Below are 20,942 nucleotides of genomic sequence, written 5' to 3'. Positions count from 1 at the left end.
TACTATAGTGATGGGAAGCTTGCTTTCTCTACCTCCCCATTTTCTTGCTTCCCTTGGGCCACTGCACTGTATTCACTAGATTATTTATGAAGATACGTTACTGTGAACATATAAAAACATTTTATCAAGGATAATCCACCTGCAGGTAGAAAAAACACTCTTGAAAACGAACTCAAAATAAAATAAAAAATTAACAACTGTAAGGAGCCACATATTAGGCAACGGCATTTCAAAACACCACGTTCAATCTGCCTCCAGGGAATGCAGCTTTACAGCCTGCTCTCCATTTCTCTTTATTTTGGAGGTTTTCCGCCAACTCTCCATTTCTCTTTATTTTAGGTCCTTTGCATATGAAAAAAAGCTCTGTGTGCAGCACTGTTCACTGTGTACTAGGGATAACCACGCGCTACTGGTTTGCTCTCTAGCACCTTCCTTTTGTCCCTGCTGATACAGAAAGAAGTGCAGCTCCAACCAGAGGTGCATGGGGACAAAACGAAAGGCTGAAGGCACCCTGGTGGTCCTGCAAGAGCTCCTCTGCCAAGCAGAGCTCTGCACCGGGCCGATTTGCCCAACAAGTTCTCTGCATGGCTTATAGCGGATGCACATTGCTCTCCAGCTCAAACGCTGCGAGCATTCAGCGGAAAAGGCTGCAAGGCAACAATATTGGCATCATGAATTGAGAACTGGAAAGAAAAAATAAATCACAAGGCATTATATTATGCTGCAGATCAGGAAACCGCAGTGTGAAAGCTTTGATTGTCTCCGTCACTAAATGCCAGCAATGTTCCACAGAACACAAGGCAGCTTTTAAACCGGGGGGAAAACAGGGGTACAAAAAGGGACTGTACTGATACAAGAGTTTGATCGCTGAGGCAGGATCGGCGTTCTGCCCAAGCACAGCACAAAGCTGCTGTACGATGGGATATTCTTCTGCTGGAGAGGTGAGGGCTAAACACGGAGAAAAGGTTACCGCTGTTTGTAAAGAAAGAAGTGCAGAAATGGTGCAGCCTGCATCCAGAGGATCAGTCCTCAGGGAAAAAGCACTTACCAAAACACGACTACTGTTTCAGAAATACAGCCTTACTACACTCTATTTTTACATGTTACCCTCTCAACGTGTTGAGTGGCTTGAAACAAATGGTTTTTAGCTTAAAAGACGTAAACCAATCTGTACAAGGGCTTGCAAGAAGACACCTTGTAAGGACCATCCCATGCTTATCGACCTGCACATTTCTGCCTTGCTGTGTCACATCCTGCATGAATTGCTCCTAGAAACGAGGCCAAAAACTTGGCCCTGCTGCCCAAGCTCGGCAGTCCTGCGCGCAGAGGCAGCTGCATAACGCGGCCACGCGCCTTTGCCTGGTGCACCAGCAGTTTGCACCAGTTCCCATCCTGGTGCACAGCATGTTCGGCTGCTTCCAGCTCCACTACAACAACTAAATAATAACCATAAAGCCGAAGGAAAAACACCCTGCTTCTTACTATTACTATAACAGCTTATGCTGTTACTTCTTGATGACCACTCCTGTCCTCCAAAAGCACTGGAAGCCAGCCTCCTGTGCTGCTAAGTCACTAGTTTCCTCCTCTCTAGCAAACTCATTATTAATAAGCAGAGCGCATCTGCTAAGATAGGCAGCCGGTTCTGCTCTGCTGCCACAGACACATCGTGAACTGATTTTAACAGCTTCCATGCTCACAGTTTTTTTCCCTGTGGCGTTACTTCGTGATGAAGTGCCCGGATAGCAGCGAGTATTGCCAAAGCGTGCTGAAGGTGCACAGACCGGGATCCTTGCCACGCCAACTTTGCAAGTCCTGCAAGCAACTCCCCTGGCTGCAGCCCAGCATCCTCGAGCATCCCTTTATTTTTGGAGGATGGCTGGGTAGAGAAGGAGTGGTTTAAAGCTGGACACACCATCCTCTCCCCGCAGTGCTTGGAAGAGTACAAATACATATTCTCGCTCTAGTTTCTCACTAGACCCGAGCTCCAGTAGTGTGCCAAGGGGAAGAACAAGCCGCTGCCACCCGCTGCGAGCCCCATCCTGGGTGCGGGCAGCACCTTGGGCTCCCAGTCCCGACCTCAGCAACATCACCCGCGACCCCCCCCGGCCGCCGCTCCCCACTTTTCCCCCTTCTCCCCCTTCTCCCCTTACCCTGCCCGCAGGCTCCGCGCTGGATGGCGATGACGGGCGGCTGGCGGAGAGCCTCGGCCCGGCGGCTGGCGGCCCGCAGCTGGCAGGGGCTGCCGTAGGTGAGCCCATCGCTGCCGCAGACGGGCTCGCTGCTGGAGCACACGCAGCGCCCGGCGGCCGCCCGCTTGCGGACGGTGCCCGAAGCGGGGACGCCGGCTCCGGCAGCCACCACGCAGCGCAGCCCCTCACCGCACGGGGGGCTGCCTCCGCCAACGGGGGCTGCTCCTCCTGCGGGAACACCGCAGGGCTCGCCCTCCTCAGCCCCGCACACCCGGCAGCAGCCGCAGGCATCGGGCACGGCGCCGCCGGGGCAGGATGCGGGCAGCGGGGGGCAGCGGGAGCGATCGCAGCGCTCCGGGCAGGCGGCGGGGGGCGGCGGAGGGGCCGAGGAGGCGGCGGGGAGCAGCGCCGCCAGCACCAGGCTCCAGGCCCACAGCGGCATCGCGGCGGAGAGAGGAGGAGGAGAAGGAGGAGGAGGAAGGAGGGAGGGAGGAAGGAGGCAGCGGGACGGCGGCGGAGCGGCGGCGGCCGCCTTTAAGCCGCGGGGCGGGGGCGGTGCGGCCGGCGGGGCGGGGCGGGCACGGGGGGGGGGACCCAGCCGCAACACCCCCCGGCGGGGCTTTTTTTTCGGTTTTTAGTGTTGTTGGTGGTTATTTATTTACTTTATTCTATTTACTTTGGTCTGTTTATTTACTTTATTCTATTTACTTTGTTTATTTACTTTATTTTTTATTTATTTTTATTTTTATTTTATTTTTTATTTTTATTTTATTTTTAATTTTAATTTTAATTTATTTTTTTATTTACTTTATTTTTATTTATTTTTATTTTATTTTATTTTTATTTTTATTTTTATTTTATTTTTTATTTTAATTTAACTTTTTATTTACTTTATTTTTATTTACTTTATTTTTTATTTACTTTATTTTTTATTTACTTTATTTTTTATTTACTTTATTTATCTATTTATATTATTTACTTTTTAATTTTATTCTTCATTTTCATTTATTTATTTATTTATTTATTTTTTCTCCCCACACACCCAGAGCAGCAGCCCAGCCCACAGACAATCCCAGAACCACTCACGTTGTAAAAGCCCCCCAAGATCCTCTGCTCCAACCATCCCCTGCCACCAGTGTCCCCACTGAGCCGTGTCCCCAAGCACCACGTCCAACCTCTCCTTGAACATCCCCAGGGACGGTGCCGCCACCACCTCCCTGGGCAACCCGTCCCAACGCCTGGCTGCTCGTCCTGAGGAGAAATGGCTCCTCATTGCCAGTCTAAACCTCCCCTGGAACAACTCAGGCCATTCCCTCTGGTCCTGTCACTGGTTACCTGTGAGAAGAGGCCAACCCCAGCTCCCCACACCTTCCTTTCAGGGAGCTGCAGAGAGCAATGAGGTCTGCCCTGAGCCACTGGAAAGTGAGCACAACCCCATTGTTAATTAGGTGTTGACTGACCTTTTGAACAGGCCACCAATTTGTAATCATCTAAGTGTGTCTTTATCAGGTACCGGCCAACCAAGGGCCTAAGGAATTTCACCAACCCTTGGGCCAAATGAAACGCTATTGAACTGAGCTGCTGCCAGTAAATGCTCAGTGCCAGCAATGGCTTTAGTACAGAAAAATACAATGGCTTTTCTCCTGCAAACAGTGGAGCAACAAAATCTTAACAAAAATCTTAAAAAATCTAACAAAAATCTTACAAAATCTTAACAAACTGACCACAAAAAGCACTGATGTTCTCACTGGGATGCTTGGTTATCTGAAGGTAGAAAAGCACATCGACTCCAGCATCCCCAGTCAAATCCCCTTGCGGTTGCTGTTTCCCAGTAACTCCTATGTTGCACAACAAGAGAGATTTCGGGAGAATTGTTTGATTTCAGAAGTGACCAAAATTGTCATCTGGAGCAGTTTGCAGCAAAACTTCCTCACTTGGGTTATTAGAATTGTTACCATGTTTAAAAAGTCTAAAGAAATTTCAAAAATACTTACAAATATTTCAAATGTATGCATATATGTGTATATATATATATATTAGATATTTTGGTAAATTAATCACAAGATATTATTTATATATCCCTTGCTTATCAGCTACTTTCGATAAACTTCAGGTTTTGAAATAAAAAACAAGACTTTAAGGGAAGAGGAACAGTTACCGGCACAAACACATTGGCAATACAATTTAGTAGAGAAGACTGCATAAGCACAAGCAAAACACTCGGCAAAGTCCAAGCAGGGAATTCCTATGGGCTGTCCCCACCCAGAAAGGCCATCTGTGTTCCCATCATGTTGCCTCTGATGACTTACAAGAGCTGTTTGAAGCCGTAGCAGCCTTACCTTGGCAGGTAGGATAAAACTCTATGCAGCGTGAAAGCTCCTTGTCCCGCCATCCTCTCTGCCTGGATGCTCATACCCCTGGGCAGGAACAGACCCCAGAGCACTTCAACCAGTGCCCAGCTGACAGAAACACACTCCAAATAATTGTAACTTAGTAAGTCAATGCCCCAGTTCAAAACCCAAACAAAGTGAATGCCTCCTTACCTCAGGTGAGGGTAAATTGGTCAATGAAAACACAAAGTGTTCGCTTAACTCTTCAGCTTAGCAAGTTTACAAATCTTAACCCCAATATTGAACTACTTCAAGAACTACTGCAAGTGTGAAGTGTGCTTGCACAAACGTTTGAAACACCAGTTGTATTTGTTTCTTTCCCATAACATACATTTCTCCACAGGTTGTGCCAGCACTATCAGCTTCAAGCTCTTTTACAGACCATAATACACCAGCCAGTATTTTTCCTTACATTAGTAGCACAGAAATGGGAAGTGCCTATGTTGATGGGGAGCCAGGGAAGGGTTCAACTCCACACCAGAGAAATCAGAATCCATCCAAGGTCCTGCGTGGAAAGCACGAACTAGCAGTTTGCTTTCAAATAAGCGGGACAATACTGATGACTTTCAGCTCTCAAGCTTTTATTTTCATTTTAAACAAGGGAAGGATGTGTACCGAGTATTAAAAACCTAGGTTTTAGTATGTGAATTTTATAGGTTTCACATGGATACACACAGGACTGAAAACACCTTCCTTTCCAGAATAAGAGAGAGAAACTCTAGGGGTTTAATATCTTAGCTAACTGACAAATTTCTTAATTACCCATCTGCACCCACCACCCAAAAGGCCCTATACACCTAGAAGTTGTTTCTTCCCCTTATCATAACATTTTCACACGAAACAGCTTTCCAAAGCCAGGAGACACCTATCAGTACTCAGAGGTGCTTACACCTGGGAGACTTACAAGTAAAATTGTGTCAGCTCCTGCTTTTCAAATGGAACTCAATGGCAGGAGACTCCACCCAAGAGATCAAATGCCATGAGATCCTCTAAAGGAGCACAGGCTTTGATCCTGCTGATAGGGATCCCCAATTTGCCCCCAACATCCCAGCCCAGCCCTCGTGGAGCTCCTGTCCCACAGCAAAGCCAGTCCTGCAGGTGACAGTAAGCCTTATCTCACCTATTATGAAAGCGAGTTTTCCTCAACGCCCATAAAGATACTCGGGTGATAACCGAACTGCACCATTTACTGACTTTGAAAGCTCGGTTTTGGGAAGAGCAAAGCACCTCAGGGCAGAGCTGCTGCCTGGGGGCAGCCTGTAGGAAGGAGGGAACACAGGGCAGCAGCTCTCACAGCAGGGTTCCTACACTGCTCCTGCACGGGGGCAAGGAGGTGGCTTTGGAGTCAGCATCTGGGAACAAGGAAAAAGAGGTTAAAGGATGAGAAAGTCCACGTGGCAGGGGTTAAGGCTAGAGCAGGACAAAGGGTCCCAGCCAGGACCCTACAGACACCAGTTGAGCTTCCTGATGGCTCAATTAGCAGGAGAAAGGTGGCCTTGGGAATGCAGCGTGACAGAGTGGTTTAAATTCTTAAAAGGTGGGTTCACCTTGCATACAGATATGCAGAATGACAGTGTTGATAGATGTTTTAAATGCAAAGCCCTAAATTAAAATGTCAAAGGTGCCGCTTTGAAGGGCAATTACTGCTACACCATTAATTACCTTTACAAAGGAGTAGTAGTTCCTTTTTTCCCTTCCCACCAGATTCTGCACAGAAAATCTGAAGTGAAAAACCCAAGGTGGACACGTGGGCCATGATTTGGTTGTGGAGTTGGACTCACATTTCACTTTTCCAGCCTTCATCGCTTCGGTGGAACACCCCAGGAGAGCTCCAGCAGCTCGCTGGCTCAGGGCATCAGTGGTTGCATAGATTGTGCTCCAAGATACAGATGGAAATTAAAACGTTCAGCACATCTGAAAAACTGAATACTGCTCATAGCACAGAGCAATCAAGACGATCTTTTAAATTTTGTTTATGCTTTTAATCTAAAAAATCCCCAAGTTCCCTTTCTTTCACCCCTCTCCTCAGCCTCAAATGAAAAATAGTTGATCTGGCTAAGAACAGTAATATTTGTCCCACAGCTTCAGAGTGAACTTTTTGGTGCTGACTTCTATATCCCTTATAAGGTTGGCTTCCTATAAAGCTTAAAATATTAGCATTTGTGTATCAACATATTCCATTAATAGTCACTTTTTATGAGGGAGGATTCTCTGTGATGCAGCGTCTATTTTTAACTTTTGTACCCATTGTTTTTTACCACCCAAACTCCCTCAGAATACAATCATAAAAATTCAAAGTTCTAAAAAACCATAAAGAGTAAAACTAATTAAAATAGCAGCTCAGTAAGGAGTAAGAAAGAAGCTCCAAACTGGCTAGGCCTCGGCCCTCTACCTGCAGCCCCGATAGCCCCGGCCTGCCCACGCCACACACACCAGGCCACGTTTCCTCGCCTGCTGCCAGCAGCAGACACACCACTCTCTAGCCTAACAGATTGATGCTGTGCTTGGATGAGACCCCTCACAGGTCCTTCTGAGCAACCACAGTGTTTTAACCAGTTTCCCAGCGACATTCTGGAGTTTTTATGCATCAGTAATTGAAGCCAACCAGCTCAGATCGCGACCTCTCCCAGTTCACTGCCTTGCACGGCTAGACATGTACATGCCTTACAAGCACAAATTAGTGGTTTCAAAGTGCATGTTTTGTAGTCATTTTGTAGTATGTTTGCATTTTTCTCCAAAGGCTACTCTTACCAGAGCTGATTACTATTTAGCTATTAGCAACAGGCCTCTCCTGAACTGGTTTGTCACAGGGAAGCATGGGTTATTTAAGACCGATGTATTTTGTTAATGCTGCGGTTTGGGTTTTGCTAATTTAGGGAATTTGCTTTTCATACTTGCATAGTTCTTTAATTCCTTCTATTTTTGACTATTTGTTGATTCATATCATTGCCTGGAGTTGCTTTCCACAGTCAGCACCATTGCGAGAAACCTCACGCCTGCACTATTTACTGCACAAGGTCCTAGGCTATTCACGTTGTTCCTATAACATTAAGGCTTGCACAGTTGGTGCTGTGAACAAGTGGGGCAGGAAGAGGGATATTTTGTCTTCAGCTGGTTTGCTGCCGTTGCTCTACTCAAAGCATACCAGGAGACAAAAGGTTTAAAAGCCTTTTTTCCACGACTTAACAAGTGGAGTTTCAAAGATTTTTAACATTCAGAAATACACTTAAAATAAAAGCCCAAGTCAGATCGCTTTAAAAGCTTGAGTATGACCTCTAGGTGGTGCTGACACCCTGTTATTACAGGAGTTGAGGCATATGCCAATTATTAAACTACATTCAGGACCAGCATGTACATCATATGCCTTAAACGCATTTGAATCAAACCCACCATATTACAGCGAGAAGCTTACAGAAATTTATAGCCATAAAGAATAATTCAATTCCCTCTTCAATAAAGGGACAACAGCAAATTTTTAACAGATGAAAAATGCAAGATAGCCTGTAGTAAAACACATCCAAGTCATTTCAGTGACCACGGATCAGGTCTCAGCCTGTGAAAAAAAACTAAGATATTTATGAGAATCATTAGAGGATAAAGAAGCTGAAAGCTAAACAGCAGAAAAGCAGCCAGTAAGACAGATGAACTAGAAGTGGCATTTCAGCTCAGTTAAAATGAGTGAGCTGCAGCCAGTGGTTGTATTTTATTCTGACATTTATTACTAAGAATAAATTGTGTTGCTGCATTCAGCATGGTGTATCTAACTTGATAGAGCGAAGGCCTTACTGAAACATCAACTGAAGTTCACATACCACTGAGACACCGATCCACTTAAAAGAGAAAACTGGATTTGAAGTTCAGTCACTCAAGTGTGGTGCTGTCCTATCTAATGTACAGTGAGCTGCTTCCAGATGTCATGGAGGTGCAGTTATTTCAGGAAAGCGTTTCCGAGAGAAATTTTGTTATGCTACAGTATAAAACCAGAAAAAAAGGCAAGTTACGTTTTCTTCTCTTGCTGTTCCCCAGTCTCAGACAGGGCCTCGAGTGTTTCTAAATGGTTAACTTGAAAATGATTACACACCACCTCTTCCCTACTATTGATCAAGAAGGGAAACAAACAGCTTTCTCTTGGATACCATCTGAAAACTCCACGAAAGAAACTGAGAAGAGTGAAACAGCTCAGTTTGTTCATTTTTTTTTTCTTTAGGCTACACAAACAGATTTGATTTGAAAAGTGAAAAAGATAACTTGACCTGTTATATGCCAAAAAGGGATATATTAATCTGGTAAAACATGTAATGCACTGCAAGGAAACAGAGTCAGCTGTTACTTTAAGTTACCCAAACTGATTTATTGACAATTTAAATGTGACATATTTACAGCACTGTTTCTAAAATAATTTAACAATTTTCATAGATTTAAAAAAGTACTGATAAATAGGAGACCCTGACAATTACCAACCACAAATATTTCCCTATGCTACTGAACTACAACAGTAGTTCTCCCCCCCACCCCTTTTAAAAGTCCCATAATGGAGCTGCTTTACCTCCACCCAATGTGTAAAATTGCCAATACCAAAATATAATAAAATGAACATGCAGTGTGAAAGCTGTACCAGAGCGAGTGATTTCAGATGTTAGACTACAGTAAAAATATTTCAATGCAAAGTGTCTTCCACACAGAATGTACTTGTGAAAAAATATGCCTTTAAAGATCTATTGTTTTGTCTTTATAGAAGTTAAAACCTACAATACTAGTTTAGACATTTACAGAAACTTCCAATTCCGTACTAGTTTTCACATGTATTTAAAGAGTCAAACAAAACCAGTAATATACAAACACCACTGCCGTGAGACTGTGGTTAGATAGCTTATGGATAAAAAAAATGAAGGTGCTGATATAATTTAAGGTTGTGAAATTAGATTACATTTCACTCTCACATGACACCAATTATTCCATCCTTGGATCAACAAATTATCATGGTAAAGCCATCCGCATCTCTCGAGTAGGAAGTCAGTTTGGAAGTTGGAGAGAAGATGGACTTGGATGATATGTATCTTCGGTTACAGCAGACAAAAAAAAGTAACAAAGCTGGACAATCTGAATCACAATAAGCAGCAGCATAAGATATTTCTGGGGTTTTGATTAAAACAAACATTTTTTAAAAACGATGAAAAGTACACACTCAATCTAATCCAGTACTTGAAATGTAAAGGTTCTCTCCATTTGCATCACTGAAGCCCCTTAACACAGTGTACACAAACAACAAATATTCATTTTTTAAAAAAACATATTGCACAGCTAGTAGGTGCAATACCAGACCACTGGTATACCCCTAGCATCATTTTTCTATTTTAAATAGCTGTTTCAGACTACACTATTCAGAACAACTCCAACCCAACGTTCAAAGCCATTAAGAACGGGTTTGTGTACATACCTAATCTGAAAGTGTTTCAACAGTGTGAGAAAAAACACAGGCACTTAATTTTATTAGTGCACCAAAAAGTTATAGGCCACAACCGCAGGACTATGAACAGTTCAGTACCAGTGACAACAAAACTGAGGTCTTCCACTGATCCAATACAGAAATAACTGTTCACAAAGCACTGATAAGAAAACCATTTGCAAAACAGTAATCAAACGATACATTTAGACATTTAATAAAAATAATTGCTGCAAAGCCTAATGTAACACAATATAAACCCTATTTAGTTCAAAAAGGTCTAAAGTGTCCAAATTTAAGAGTCCAATTTCTCTCCTCCCCCCTCCAAAACACCACTACATGCAGTCCATTAAAACCCAAATGTGCAAAAAGTTATAACCCACCTTTAGGAGTGCATCAAAAATAGAATGACTATTCAAAATATTATTTTAGTGGAAATTTTACAGCACCATAATTAGAATTCCAAGGGAGCCCAGAATTCTTGTTCTGATAACAATTCAGTTGACACTGTTGATCCTAAAGAACAGAAGAAACATTTTGTGCATTTCCTGGTATCTGAAAGTCAGAGAGAAAATTCTTGCATATGCATAAAATCTTACTGTAGTTCAGAATGAAGTTAAATAATCACATCTGTTGGCAATAAGGTTTCCACAACATAGCATTAATTGGATTAATTTAGTTTGCCAGATTAGGAATGAAAGGTTGCTGGTACCTTGCTTACTTGCAGAAGTACTTTGGGGTTGTTTTGTCATTTATTTCCTTTTAAATTGTGCAGTTTGGCCCCTCCCTGGTGATTTACTATCAGGCTTTGAGAAAATGCATAAGGTCAATTTTTGACCCTTAGCCAAAAGGCAATATACAAACATATATATGCACGTGTGTGTACATAAACACACACATACATATGTATTTATCAGTGTTTTTTTTTTTTCTTTTGTTCTTATTTCCTGTAATTTTCTTTGGTTAAAAGTCCGAGTAAGGAAATTAGAGGACCGAACACATGGATCATTCTCCAAACGCTTCCAACACTACACATCGCTAACTGGAAGGCTTGCATCATCCAGATCCACAAGGCCAGGATCCTGTTCCTGAGTGCCATTTTTACTTTGGGGTTCCGAGAGGCCCTGTTCAGTCACTTTGGCAGCTGATTCTCTTGGAGCGACAACCTGGATCTTGTAGCTCCCTGGCTTGGCCTTGGTAAAAGATTCGTGAAATCCTCGCTTCTCCAAGGCAGGGTATTTGGCGTGAGGGTTTGGGACCAGAGGGCTGTTGTGAGCGACTGTGGAATGTGAGGTGGCTGGGGCTGGGACGGCAGAACGGGGAGCATCGGTGGGTTCGGGAGAAGACTCGGTATGCTCCTGGAAAAGAAGAGCACGCGTCAAATTAAGTCCCTGACATCACTTCAGGAAGATGCAGCTTCAGATTTCTCCCAGAAAAAAATCAAGACAGGAAATGTACAAAGCAAAGCAACAGCCACAGCAGGAGGAGGCAAGTGCTTTCTCAAGGCAGTGTGTTAAGTGTGAGCTTACAGCAGTATGTGACAGCAACATCATTCTCTTCATTTTACGGAATTAAATTTCTCAAATCAAGCTCAGCAGCTCTTTAGACTTTATAATGTAGTGCAGCAAATTGAGGCTTGTCATTTCATTAGTATCTTAAGTTACCATTTGAAGATGTGCACTTAAAAGGCTACTGACAGTGACATTTTTCAGAGAAAGAAATGTATTTAATCATTTACATACAACAGGCACTCACGTCCTAAATCTGGTGCTGCTACCCTACAGCCTTTTATGTCTAAATAATACAAAAAAGGCCCCAGATTTTACCCAAAACGGAGGCTGCCTCTTTCTGAAAAAGAGCTGCCTCTTTTCTTGCTTCTCTTGGTTATTCTAAACATGTTGAATCTTTGCTGGAACATCAGGTTGACTCCTGACTTTCAGACTCACTTCTAAACCTTCCATACCCCATGATGTAAATCGACTCTGCACTCAAACTATGCTACCTCAGACCCCTTTCAGAGCCCACTTTGGGTCTGGTTGGTCTCCTCTGAGATCGGTTTTCTTAACTAGACCCCTAGAGGTGACCTCTCAGATCTTAAAGATCTTTGGTGATCTGTAATAATCACAAATCTTTAGAAAATAAAGTCTCTATAAACTTGTGTATTTTGTTATCCTGCAAACCACTGTGGTGACCTCTATACACCCACAGGCCAGATACCCCTTTAGATCACAACATTAGGATATCCTGCCTCACCTACAGCTGCATCTCCAGGAAAGAAGATTTCTCATATTCTGCACCATACCTATCAGCTCTGTAAGGATGTCTCAGATACCTGGGGGTATCTAAGACAGCACAGGATGCTACGTTAAATGATACGATCAGAATGACATGCAGAGATGCACCAAATACTTCACTCTGCACGTATTAGGAGCTGTAGCTACTGCCACTTCTGCCATCACCAGTGTTAGTACATGAAACTTCAATCTGGGAAACCATGTGTGCACAGAAATCGAGCCACTTTCCAGCACATTAGCAAAATCCCATCACAGATGTGTCCAAGATGCAAATATAAATCCTAAGTGAAATACCTGTTTTCTTTCTCAATAGCAGTTTTCCACTTTTTTTTTTTTTTTAGAATGCTATGTCAGTGATTCAAAAATCTAATCACAGTGGTTTCTGCCAAATAATAATAATGTAGTTTTTCTTTGAATTAGTATTATTGGGTGAAGAAGCTGTTCTTTTTTTTTGGAAATTCAATTTTAAAGTTCAAATGCAGTGAAGTACTTCACATTATATACACATTTTTGTATTTCATACCTGGCTTGATGATTCACTTTAAGAAAAACCTTTGCTTTAGGAGAACATATGATGTAGTGATTTACTACTGTTCTTCTTTCTATTAGTAATTGTAGCTGAACAAGTAGGACAACAATAAGGGAAGTTATGACAAGATCTCTAAAAATTGATAAAAAAAATCAACCAAAGAATACTCAGATTTTACTACCCACACTGCCTGTAATTTCACAGTTAAGAGACTATGCTGCTTTATTACTCTTAAGGTGTACTGCTTTGAACAGCACACCAATTACACATTATAACGCTTCTATGAACAAATAATTTCATGCAGAGACTTATAAGCCATGCAAATCAGGCTACAGAATTATCCTTCCAATTACTAGAGTTAAGACGTGCATTTTGCGTGCACGCATCTGTATTAGTTTGTGGGTAGCTGAAATTTAATTTTGCTTTTGCACAGTTTCAAAAAAATGTAAAGTAAAATGGAAATATGAACTCTCATGCAAATTAGTTTTAATACTTTCCTTTTTAAGTGACATTACATAACTTACTGTGTTTTAATATCTGTTATACTTTGAAGTGCAAATAGTTGTTTTTATCACTTTAATTCCAATTATTTTAAAAGCAAGAAAAAAAGAGCAAACCTGTAAGTGAATGATATAATTTATGAGTTAGTTTTCAGTAATGGTAATGATAACAGGTAGCATCATTTTTAGTTTTTTTATAGAGCAAATTAGTCTCTAGTTCTAGCCCTCTGTTAAGAAGGCAAGTTTACATGAGAGCCCACATACGTGCTGCATTCACCAGTTCTTGATGTATACCTCTGTATACAAGGATTCGACAGCCTTCTGGCCTGCCGCATCTGGAACACAGTGCAAAGCTAAGATTAGAGTAACCTATACTTGGGGAAAGAAGAGAAGAAAGGGAAAAAGAAAAGTGATGCAGACAGTAATAGCTAGGTTGCTCAGTTAGCCCCACAAAAAAAAAAAAAAAAAGCATACACAAAGAAAAGTTACCTGCATATTTTCATACCCCCAAACCAAGATTTATAATAGCGAGTTTTATAATAGGATGTTTTATGTAAAACCAGCTCTCAGTTGCAAAAAATAATTGAGAGCTTAGATTCAAACACCAGAAACAACATCTATGAAAGTACATCTTCAAAGACCAGATTTAAGTTACTAGATTTCAGATTACGGGGGTGATGATATATTCAGATTATTACAAAACATCCCACAGCCAAACAGAGAAAAGCCATACCGTGCAGCATCTGAACTGGGAAGTATTCCATTTGTTTTATCTGGACATACTTGGAGGCACTGTGACACTGCAGTAGCCTTCAGCACAAGGAACATTAACTTGTGGAAAAGCAGTGAAGGTCTGGTACAGCTTAAATGCAAGTATGTATGAAATGCTGGCATCCACGTGGCTTCAGAAACAGTAAGATTTGTCACAGTGCCTCAGTTCAGCAGTGCTAGATGGTGCCCACAGAGCTTCCGACAGCAAAAGCTAATTCATGCGAGCAGATCTCTCTCCAAAAAATTATTTTAAATGTGAATCTGCATACACAAACTATCAAAAACAGACAATGACAGTGTAATAGTGATAGCTGTTAAAATCAAATTAGGATTTTGTTACTTGAATGCAAAATTCAGCAATTATCAAAAACGCCTCGCAGTAATTAGAAAGGCTCAATTTTACTTGTGAACTATTAGTGGCGTGGTGACAAAAGATCCAACTGATCTTGAAGAATTTTTATAGGTTAGCACTTGTGTTATCTACGTGATCAAGACAGTACAATGCACATGAAGCAGAATATATAGGTAAGACTAAGATAAGTGCTCAATTAAAAGTGCATAAATTTATGCCAATTGTATGAATTTCATGCAAAGATGCCGTGTTACTACAGGACAGGACAGAGGACAGACAAAAGGAAAAACAACTAGAACTTCATGTGCACAAGTCAACGTGAACTAATTGCATTTCTCTAAGTTTCAGAGTAACATACGGAAGCCGCTGATCGTCCAGGTCCCCGCTGTGCTACAATGGCCCCAGAAATTGCTTTTATCCAACTGTGCATGTCTTCTGGACTGTCGGCCTGGACCAAACAACAGGAGATATGGTTAACGCCAGCTCTTCACTCTTACAGTCTCCTGTCTGCATCAAAATCACAGCCTTAGCCTATTTTAGTAGTCTGTTACTTAAAGCCAAAGGGACTTGCATTTTTTGATGTTGACATTTCTTATAATAGTAAATTCAGGGCAAGATTTTATGCATGTACTTCTATAAAATACGCAGTGTGTATACACACAGTTTACATACATGTATTCTAGTTCAATTTTTGCTTATTTTAAACAAATAAGTTAAAGCACCTACAGAAATTCTTACAGGAGACCCGCTGACCCCTCTCAGCAAACTGTTCACAATGAAACCGTTCACAAGCTTCCGTATTTTTCATTCATTTTACTTCTTTGCACCTTACTCCTATGAGGTAATTACTGAAGAGCTAAAGTAAAATAAGAAGCAGTCTATATTCAGGGTCATCTGTACATTTACTTAGAACAAGAGTCTTAAAAAAATGCAGTAGATTAACAGCGAGTGTCAAGGGTGAGCTTATCCGGGGACAGATTAAAAAGCTAAAGCTCCCTCTTCACCATTTGGCAGCTTTACAAAACTAGCACATCAACCCAGCAAAAACTTTGTATAATATGTCACTTAATTATGTTCAGCCATAAGACAGCTCAAAACTCAGCATCTGGCCCCACTGCCTGTATTAGATGATACGGGCCTTTCTGATCCTACAAGAGAAACTCAAATTATTTCCTCCTGCAGGAACAGGAGAGACAGTACTAAGAGCATCACATTCCCACAAAGATTCACTTTGTCTAGCTGAGTGATTTGCATTATATCCACACATTTAAAAGATAACATGGTAAAGATGCACCAAATAAAGTACTTATGGATGCATTTCACCAACAGTATCTTCAGATACGAAGCCTAAGTGTTCTAATGCTTTAGCAGATATTTTAATGGGGTAGACATTTTAATTTGAATCTGAGAAATCTATTACTATGAGTAAAATTACAGTACCACATAATAAAAGATTTAATATATTGAGTTGATACTACAGAATTTGAAGACCCAAATAACAACAACATCACGTTACGATTTGTTGTTCATTGCTTTTATATACTACCAACACTTGGTGTTCTGTGTTATATTTCTTATACACAACTTATTCTGAAATATGAAGATTGCATTTCCTCTAAAAGTCATGGCATGTTCAAGTACAACTTAAAAAGCAAAATGGCAGCGCTGCTTTGCTTTGACTATGTCAGTCACCTGGTTTTGCCCAAAGTTTTAAGAAAAATTACCTGTACATAAAAGGTTCGAGAAGTTGTTACAATTTCAAAGAGATTGTCTCTCATCATTATATCACTGCAAAGGAAACACAAATACTTAAACAACAAGTTCAACTTTCCTACTTCATTTCATAAATATTCTAGGATGTGCAGAGAACCAAAGAGGTGTATTTGAGGGCTGAAGATCTCTGCATTCTTTATCTCTAAACTCACTTTTTTTTTCTTTTGCAAGTGCCAAGTGGAAAAAGAACAGCACCTCATACTCAATTTAGTCTTAAGGTTCTTTAGTAATTAGTGCAACTTGTTATTTTTAGTTAGAACACTCTCAAACATGTTAAGTTTAAATATTTATTATTCTAGTCAGATTTCTGCAAAACTTCACATTTATATTTTTGTTTTGACTTTCAAAGTATTATTCCTAAATAGTAGTCTGTTTAAGTACCACATTCATAAGTCAACAGAAGTAATTAAAAAGCTCTCCACTGTTTCCACCAAGTAGTCTAGTCATGATAACGAAGTGTATCAAGTCAAGTCCTTGATTTTTCAGTGCTTCTCTCCTCACCTTTGCTTGCATTCCTGAACTTTATGGACCTCTTTAAGTGGTATAACCCTGAGAGGTTCCTTTTCCTAGAAAAAAAAAAAAAAAAAAAAAAAAAAAAAAGGTAAAAATACTTTAGCAGAGTATATCTAACAACTAGAATATCGTCAAAAAAACAAAAATCAGGTCAGACTATTGCAGCAGACCTGCATAAATGAGGACAGTCACATCTTCAAAGCATGATGTCAACCAAGATTTATTTATTTGTTTATTTTAGTATTAAACCAACCATGGCACTTGCAGTGAAGAGGATGTCAAACAAAGAGGTAAGGGGAAAAACAAACAGCAGATTATTTCAGTAGGACTGTCACTATATTAACGTACAATGAAATGCCATGAAAAGAGATGCTTTATTCAGTGTACAGCATGACACAGCTCTAGGAGTATTTCTATTTATTTTCAATTGTACTGACCATAGAATGAAAACATAACAAAACCTATAGAAAAAAATATTCTTAAAGCACCTGAAAATTCTATTACTGCACCAAACACAAGTGTTACAATACTGCCAAAGCTTCGTATAGTAGGAAAACAAGTGAGTGTTCATTTTTTGCCATAAAGTAATATTACACATAGGTTAATTTGATTTCTTGAAAAAAAGGTATTTCCACTATTATTTTCATGTGGCTATTGCAGTTATTGCAGTAAAAAAAAAACTGATTTCATCTCCTATTGTGTTCTTTAAGCAATGTTACAATGGACTACTTCAGCTTGCAAACAAACAAAAGCTGCCAACTATGGAATGACTTCCTCTAAATTACAATTTCTAGTATATATACTTAAAAGAGTTATTTTAGTATAGTGAACAGTGAATTTCACCCAAATAAAACAACTCTCAAATGTCAGTTCTGATCATTTGTTCCTATAGCATAGAACAGTTTTAAAATCTATGTTCTCAGTTATTTTGCCCTTCTTTCTTCACCCTTCAGTCTTCTCGGGCTCACCCATCCCTTACAACAGTTTTCAAAGTAATACATCAAACATGAGCTGCAAGACTTCCCCAGCAATACAGATATGTTTAAGGGAAAACCACAAAGCTGAACATTCTGGGAAAGTCACAGGCTTAGCAGACCTCAGCTCAGAAACTATTCTCCTAGACTAATACTGCGTATACTACACTATAATCCACCAGAGGACAGACACGGGCTCTTCCTCAAACTGAAAAGAACAGATCCTTAAAAGAAAAAAAGTTTGTAATTTTCAAAACTGGAGTTCTTTTGATAGTTTTGTTGTTTTGTAAGAGCACACTATAGCAAGAGGATATTAGCACAAAGAATAGAAGACGCTACAAGATCTTAAATTCTTCATTTCAATTCTTCAAATAGTTAAACTGGAAAGGAGTATGATGACAGAAACACTAAAAGCATATGCATTTTTAATATTTCTATAGCAGACTCTCACAGTACAATTCTTTGCAGAGTCGGAATTTATTAGTGTGTAATCTGCACTCAGGTTGTATGATTTTAAAAAAAAATCAACTAAAATCAAAGTTTTATTTTAGGCAACATGTCAGAATTGCATTATGCTGACTGCTTCACAACAACAAGATCAAACTCCTGCTGCTGTTTTATTTCCTTATTTCCTTCAAGGCAAAGACCCCACACTTCCAAAAAGATTTTTTCCAGAAATAGCCTAAAACTCAGCTTCTTGACATTTTCCTTCTTACATTTAGCCTGTAAACTCAGTCTACCTGATTTGGAACACTAAGGTTTCATGCCTCGTGTACAGATTTTCTCCTGTTTGTTGGCCTGCTTTCTGTTGGAAGGAATTCCACGCTATCTCCAGTACCTCCCACTTTATTTTCAAATGAACCCTGAAGGCACTTAACATTTGGTCAAAATTCATCAAGAGGTTCAAGAGCTATGAGTGGGGAATAAAGATGAAACCCAAACAAACTCTGTAAGCATTGCCTCTGAACAGCAGAATTCTTTACACATCTTAGCTGCCATGGGAAAGATCCCATCGTTTGCATGATAAGCACCCTATAATGATCAGTTGTTTCAAGAACAAAGTATATGTAAGTACAAAGTAACATAAAGTACTAAAAAAAATTAACGTGATTACAGAATACACCCTACTGTCATTCAACGCCCTACTCACAGATTCACAAAGAGAAGACTTAAGTCCAAGTTAAAAACCACCCTAAAAGTTTTTTCTTCTTCCCAACCACGAAGAGTTATTACAGTACAGAGCAAAGAGTTTCAGGAGCAGAACACCACATTTTTGAATACAAGTGTAGTTTAGATTTTCTTGTAAGTATCACTGGTAAACAACAAGCAATTGGAAACTTACCAGTTCAGACTTAAAATATCCTATTGTGTTTTCATCCAACTGAAAGTATCTTCTCTTCCAGTTCTTCATCTGTTAAAAGAAAAAATATTTTATATGCATAGTCTGCAAAGAAATTCAGCAAGTCTCTGCCCAATTCTTTAGGGAAGGAGAATTGAAAAATTGTTGCAATAGAATATTAGCTTCCAGAAGTTTTAATCTTTCTTGCAATAACCTCCATTGAAATCATAGCAACTCAGCAACACAAATACCCTATAAGAAACATTAAAAATTAATGAAACCCACTGCTCTCAAGTACTTACCACTGCTCCTTGTTTAACACAGTAGCCAGCTTTGATAATAGCATTATCTGGAGGATGTTTAGCAGTAAAGTAAGGAAGGTGACTTTGTGATCGTTTCAGATAATTCCTGTCAGCACCTTCACTGCACTCGTTGACTTCTTCTTTCTAGGAAAAAAAAGGAAAGCTCAGAATATTTTCAGGTTTTCTAAAGGTCAGAGAATAAGCATCCTATGACTACTCAGGAAATACTTGTATTATCCCACATAATCCTATTTCTGCTTTGTTTTGAAAGGACCAAATATTTCAACTGATTTTTAGAGACAACTGTTGAGGCTCTAAGGGCTCTGGTTGAGAACTTGCAAAGTTCATTTAGAAGTTACAGTAAGAAAGTGCGAGTTTTCTAAAGCGATACTGACAGGCACTCAGGTTGAAGAGTGTCAGACAAAAACTAAATATTAACTATACACACAGGCAAAATACTCGAAATGGCAACAACAACAAAAATTTCTAGGACCATGCAGCACAGAATTCAGGTGTTTACATGTCATTCACATGACATTAATCCAACCTCCAGCTATTTTCAGCTCAGGGAACTTCCAGAAACAGATACGGCTTTGTAGGTTTAACACCACATGACCGCTTCTTCCATAAGCCTGCTTAATCTCTTGAACTCAAAGTTTCTGGTATCCATGTAATCTCTTGGCAAGAAGAATCTCACGTTTTACTGCTCACTGAAGGAACTCCTCCATCCCTTTGTTCCACTACTAGCTTTGTTAAGGAGTTCATAACTCTCATGCATTACACATGCCATCTACTTCTGCCAATTGTTACTTTGTAGACCTCTTATATCCTCCTTTAGTTATTTCTTTTGCACACTGAAGAGCACCAGCCCACTCACGTAGTTATTTATAGCCTTGTATAATTCTTTATAATCGTGTATAAAGGGAATAAAATCCTCAAAAAGTCACTTAGTAACACTAAAAGGTGTGCATCAAAACGTCAGTCCTCTGAGCAAGGTTAGAAGCTGACTGCTGCCTTATGACACACGACCTATTCTCACCTATCAAATAACAAAGCTCCCTCTAACAAATAACACCCCTCTTGGTTTGAAATTATTACCTGGGTAGGCGTAATGATAGGAACGCCACCAACAATTTCTGTCCTGTAAGACACTTGCTTCTTTCCACCTGGGCTTTCAGCTTGACGGTTTGCATTATCCATTTGACACAGAGGATCGGACTGCTTTGGTACCTCAAAGTCAAACATGATAATCAATGTAAGGTTTTATAGAAAAAGAAAAAAAACTCTAAGCATTATTCAAGCATTGTTAATTTGTTTTCAGCAGGATTTCAGAAATGTTCTTAAATTCTAAAAGGCTAGAAACAATTTACATGAAAATACATTGCAATGACTAAGCTTTAGTCCTCAGAATAAAACCGGTGCTATCTAAGCTAAGTCACCAGGTGTACTGAACGCTCAAAATTAATTCCTAACTTTGCCTTAAGTGTTATACTTGATCTTCAAGAAGCATGTCTAATTTGTAGTTATTTCTCACTTCCTTTCAGTAAGGAAGTGCTGTAGAAAGGAGACTCCC

The 20,942-nt window shown here is 40.3% G+C and overlaps 2 protein-coding genes across 8 annotated transcripts in view; both read right to left on the bottom strand.

Annotated features, from left to right (window-relative positions):
* HTRA1 (HtrA serine peptidase 1) overlaps nucleotides 1–2,704 on the bottom strand; it is a 30,478-nt gene extending 27,774 nt beyond the window's left edge. The window contains exon 1 of the mRNA XM_084525639.1: nucleotides 2,151–2,704. Within this exon, the coding sequence (XP_084381765.1) occupies nucleotides 2,151–2,631 (481 nt within the window). The 5' untranslated portion in view covers nucleotides 2,632–2,704. The remainder of the gene's footprint in view (nucleotides 1–2,150) is intronic.
* A 6,201-nt stretch (nucleotides 2,705–8,905) lies between these two features.
* Nucleotides 8,906–20,942, bottom strand: part of PLEKHA1 (pleckstrin homology domain containing A1) — a 28,771-nt gene continuing 16,734 nt past the window's right edge. For 2 of the 7 annotated variants that reach the window (XM_084526832.1, XM_084526833.1), the window contains exons 6-13: nucleotides 20,468–20,599; nucleotides 19,370–19,513; nucleotides 19,071–19,139; nucleotides 16,743–16,807; nucleotides 16,193–16,256; nucleotides 14,827–14,916; nucleotides 13,640–13,714; nucleotides 8,906–11,380 (exon numbers count right to left, since the gene is read on the bottom strand). In XM_084526832.1, the coding sequence (XP_084382958.1) occupies nucleotides 11,051–11,380; nucleotides 13,640–13,714; nucleotides 14,827–14,916; nucleotides 16,193–16,256; nucleotides 16,743–16,807; nucleotides 19,071–19,139; nucleotides 19,370–19,513; nucleotides 20,468–20,599 (969 nt within the window). In that variant the 3' untranslated portion in view covers nucleotides 8,906–11,050. Of the gene's footprint in view, nucleotides 11,381–13,369; nucleotides 13,463–13,609; nucleotides 13,715–14,826; nucleotides 14,917–16,192; nucleotides 16,257–16,742; nucleotides 16,808–19,070; nucleotides 19,140–19,369; nucleotides 19,514–20,467; nucleotides 20,600–20,942 lie in introns of all 7 variants that reach the window. The other 5 variants (XR_014695272.1, XM_084526837.1, XM_084526835.1 and 2 more) reach the window with 5 other exon arrangements.

This window comes from Aythya ferina (genome assembly GCF_964211825.1).
Source record: "Aythya ferina genome assembly, chromosome: 7".
NCBI classification, from domain to species: domain Eukaryota; kingdom Metazoa; phylum Chordata; class Aves; order Anseriformes; family Anatidae; genus Aythya; species Aythya ferina.
This window is presented reverse-complemented; position numbering and strand designations above follow the sequence as displayed.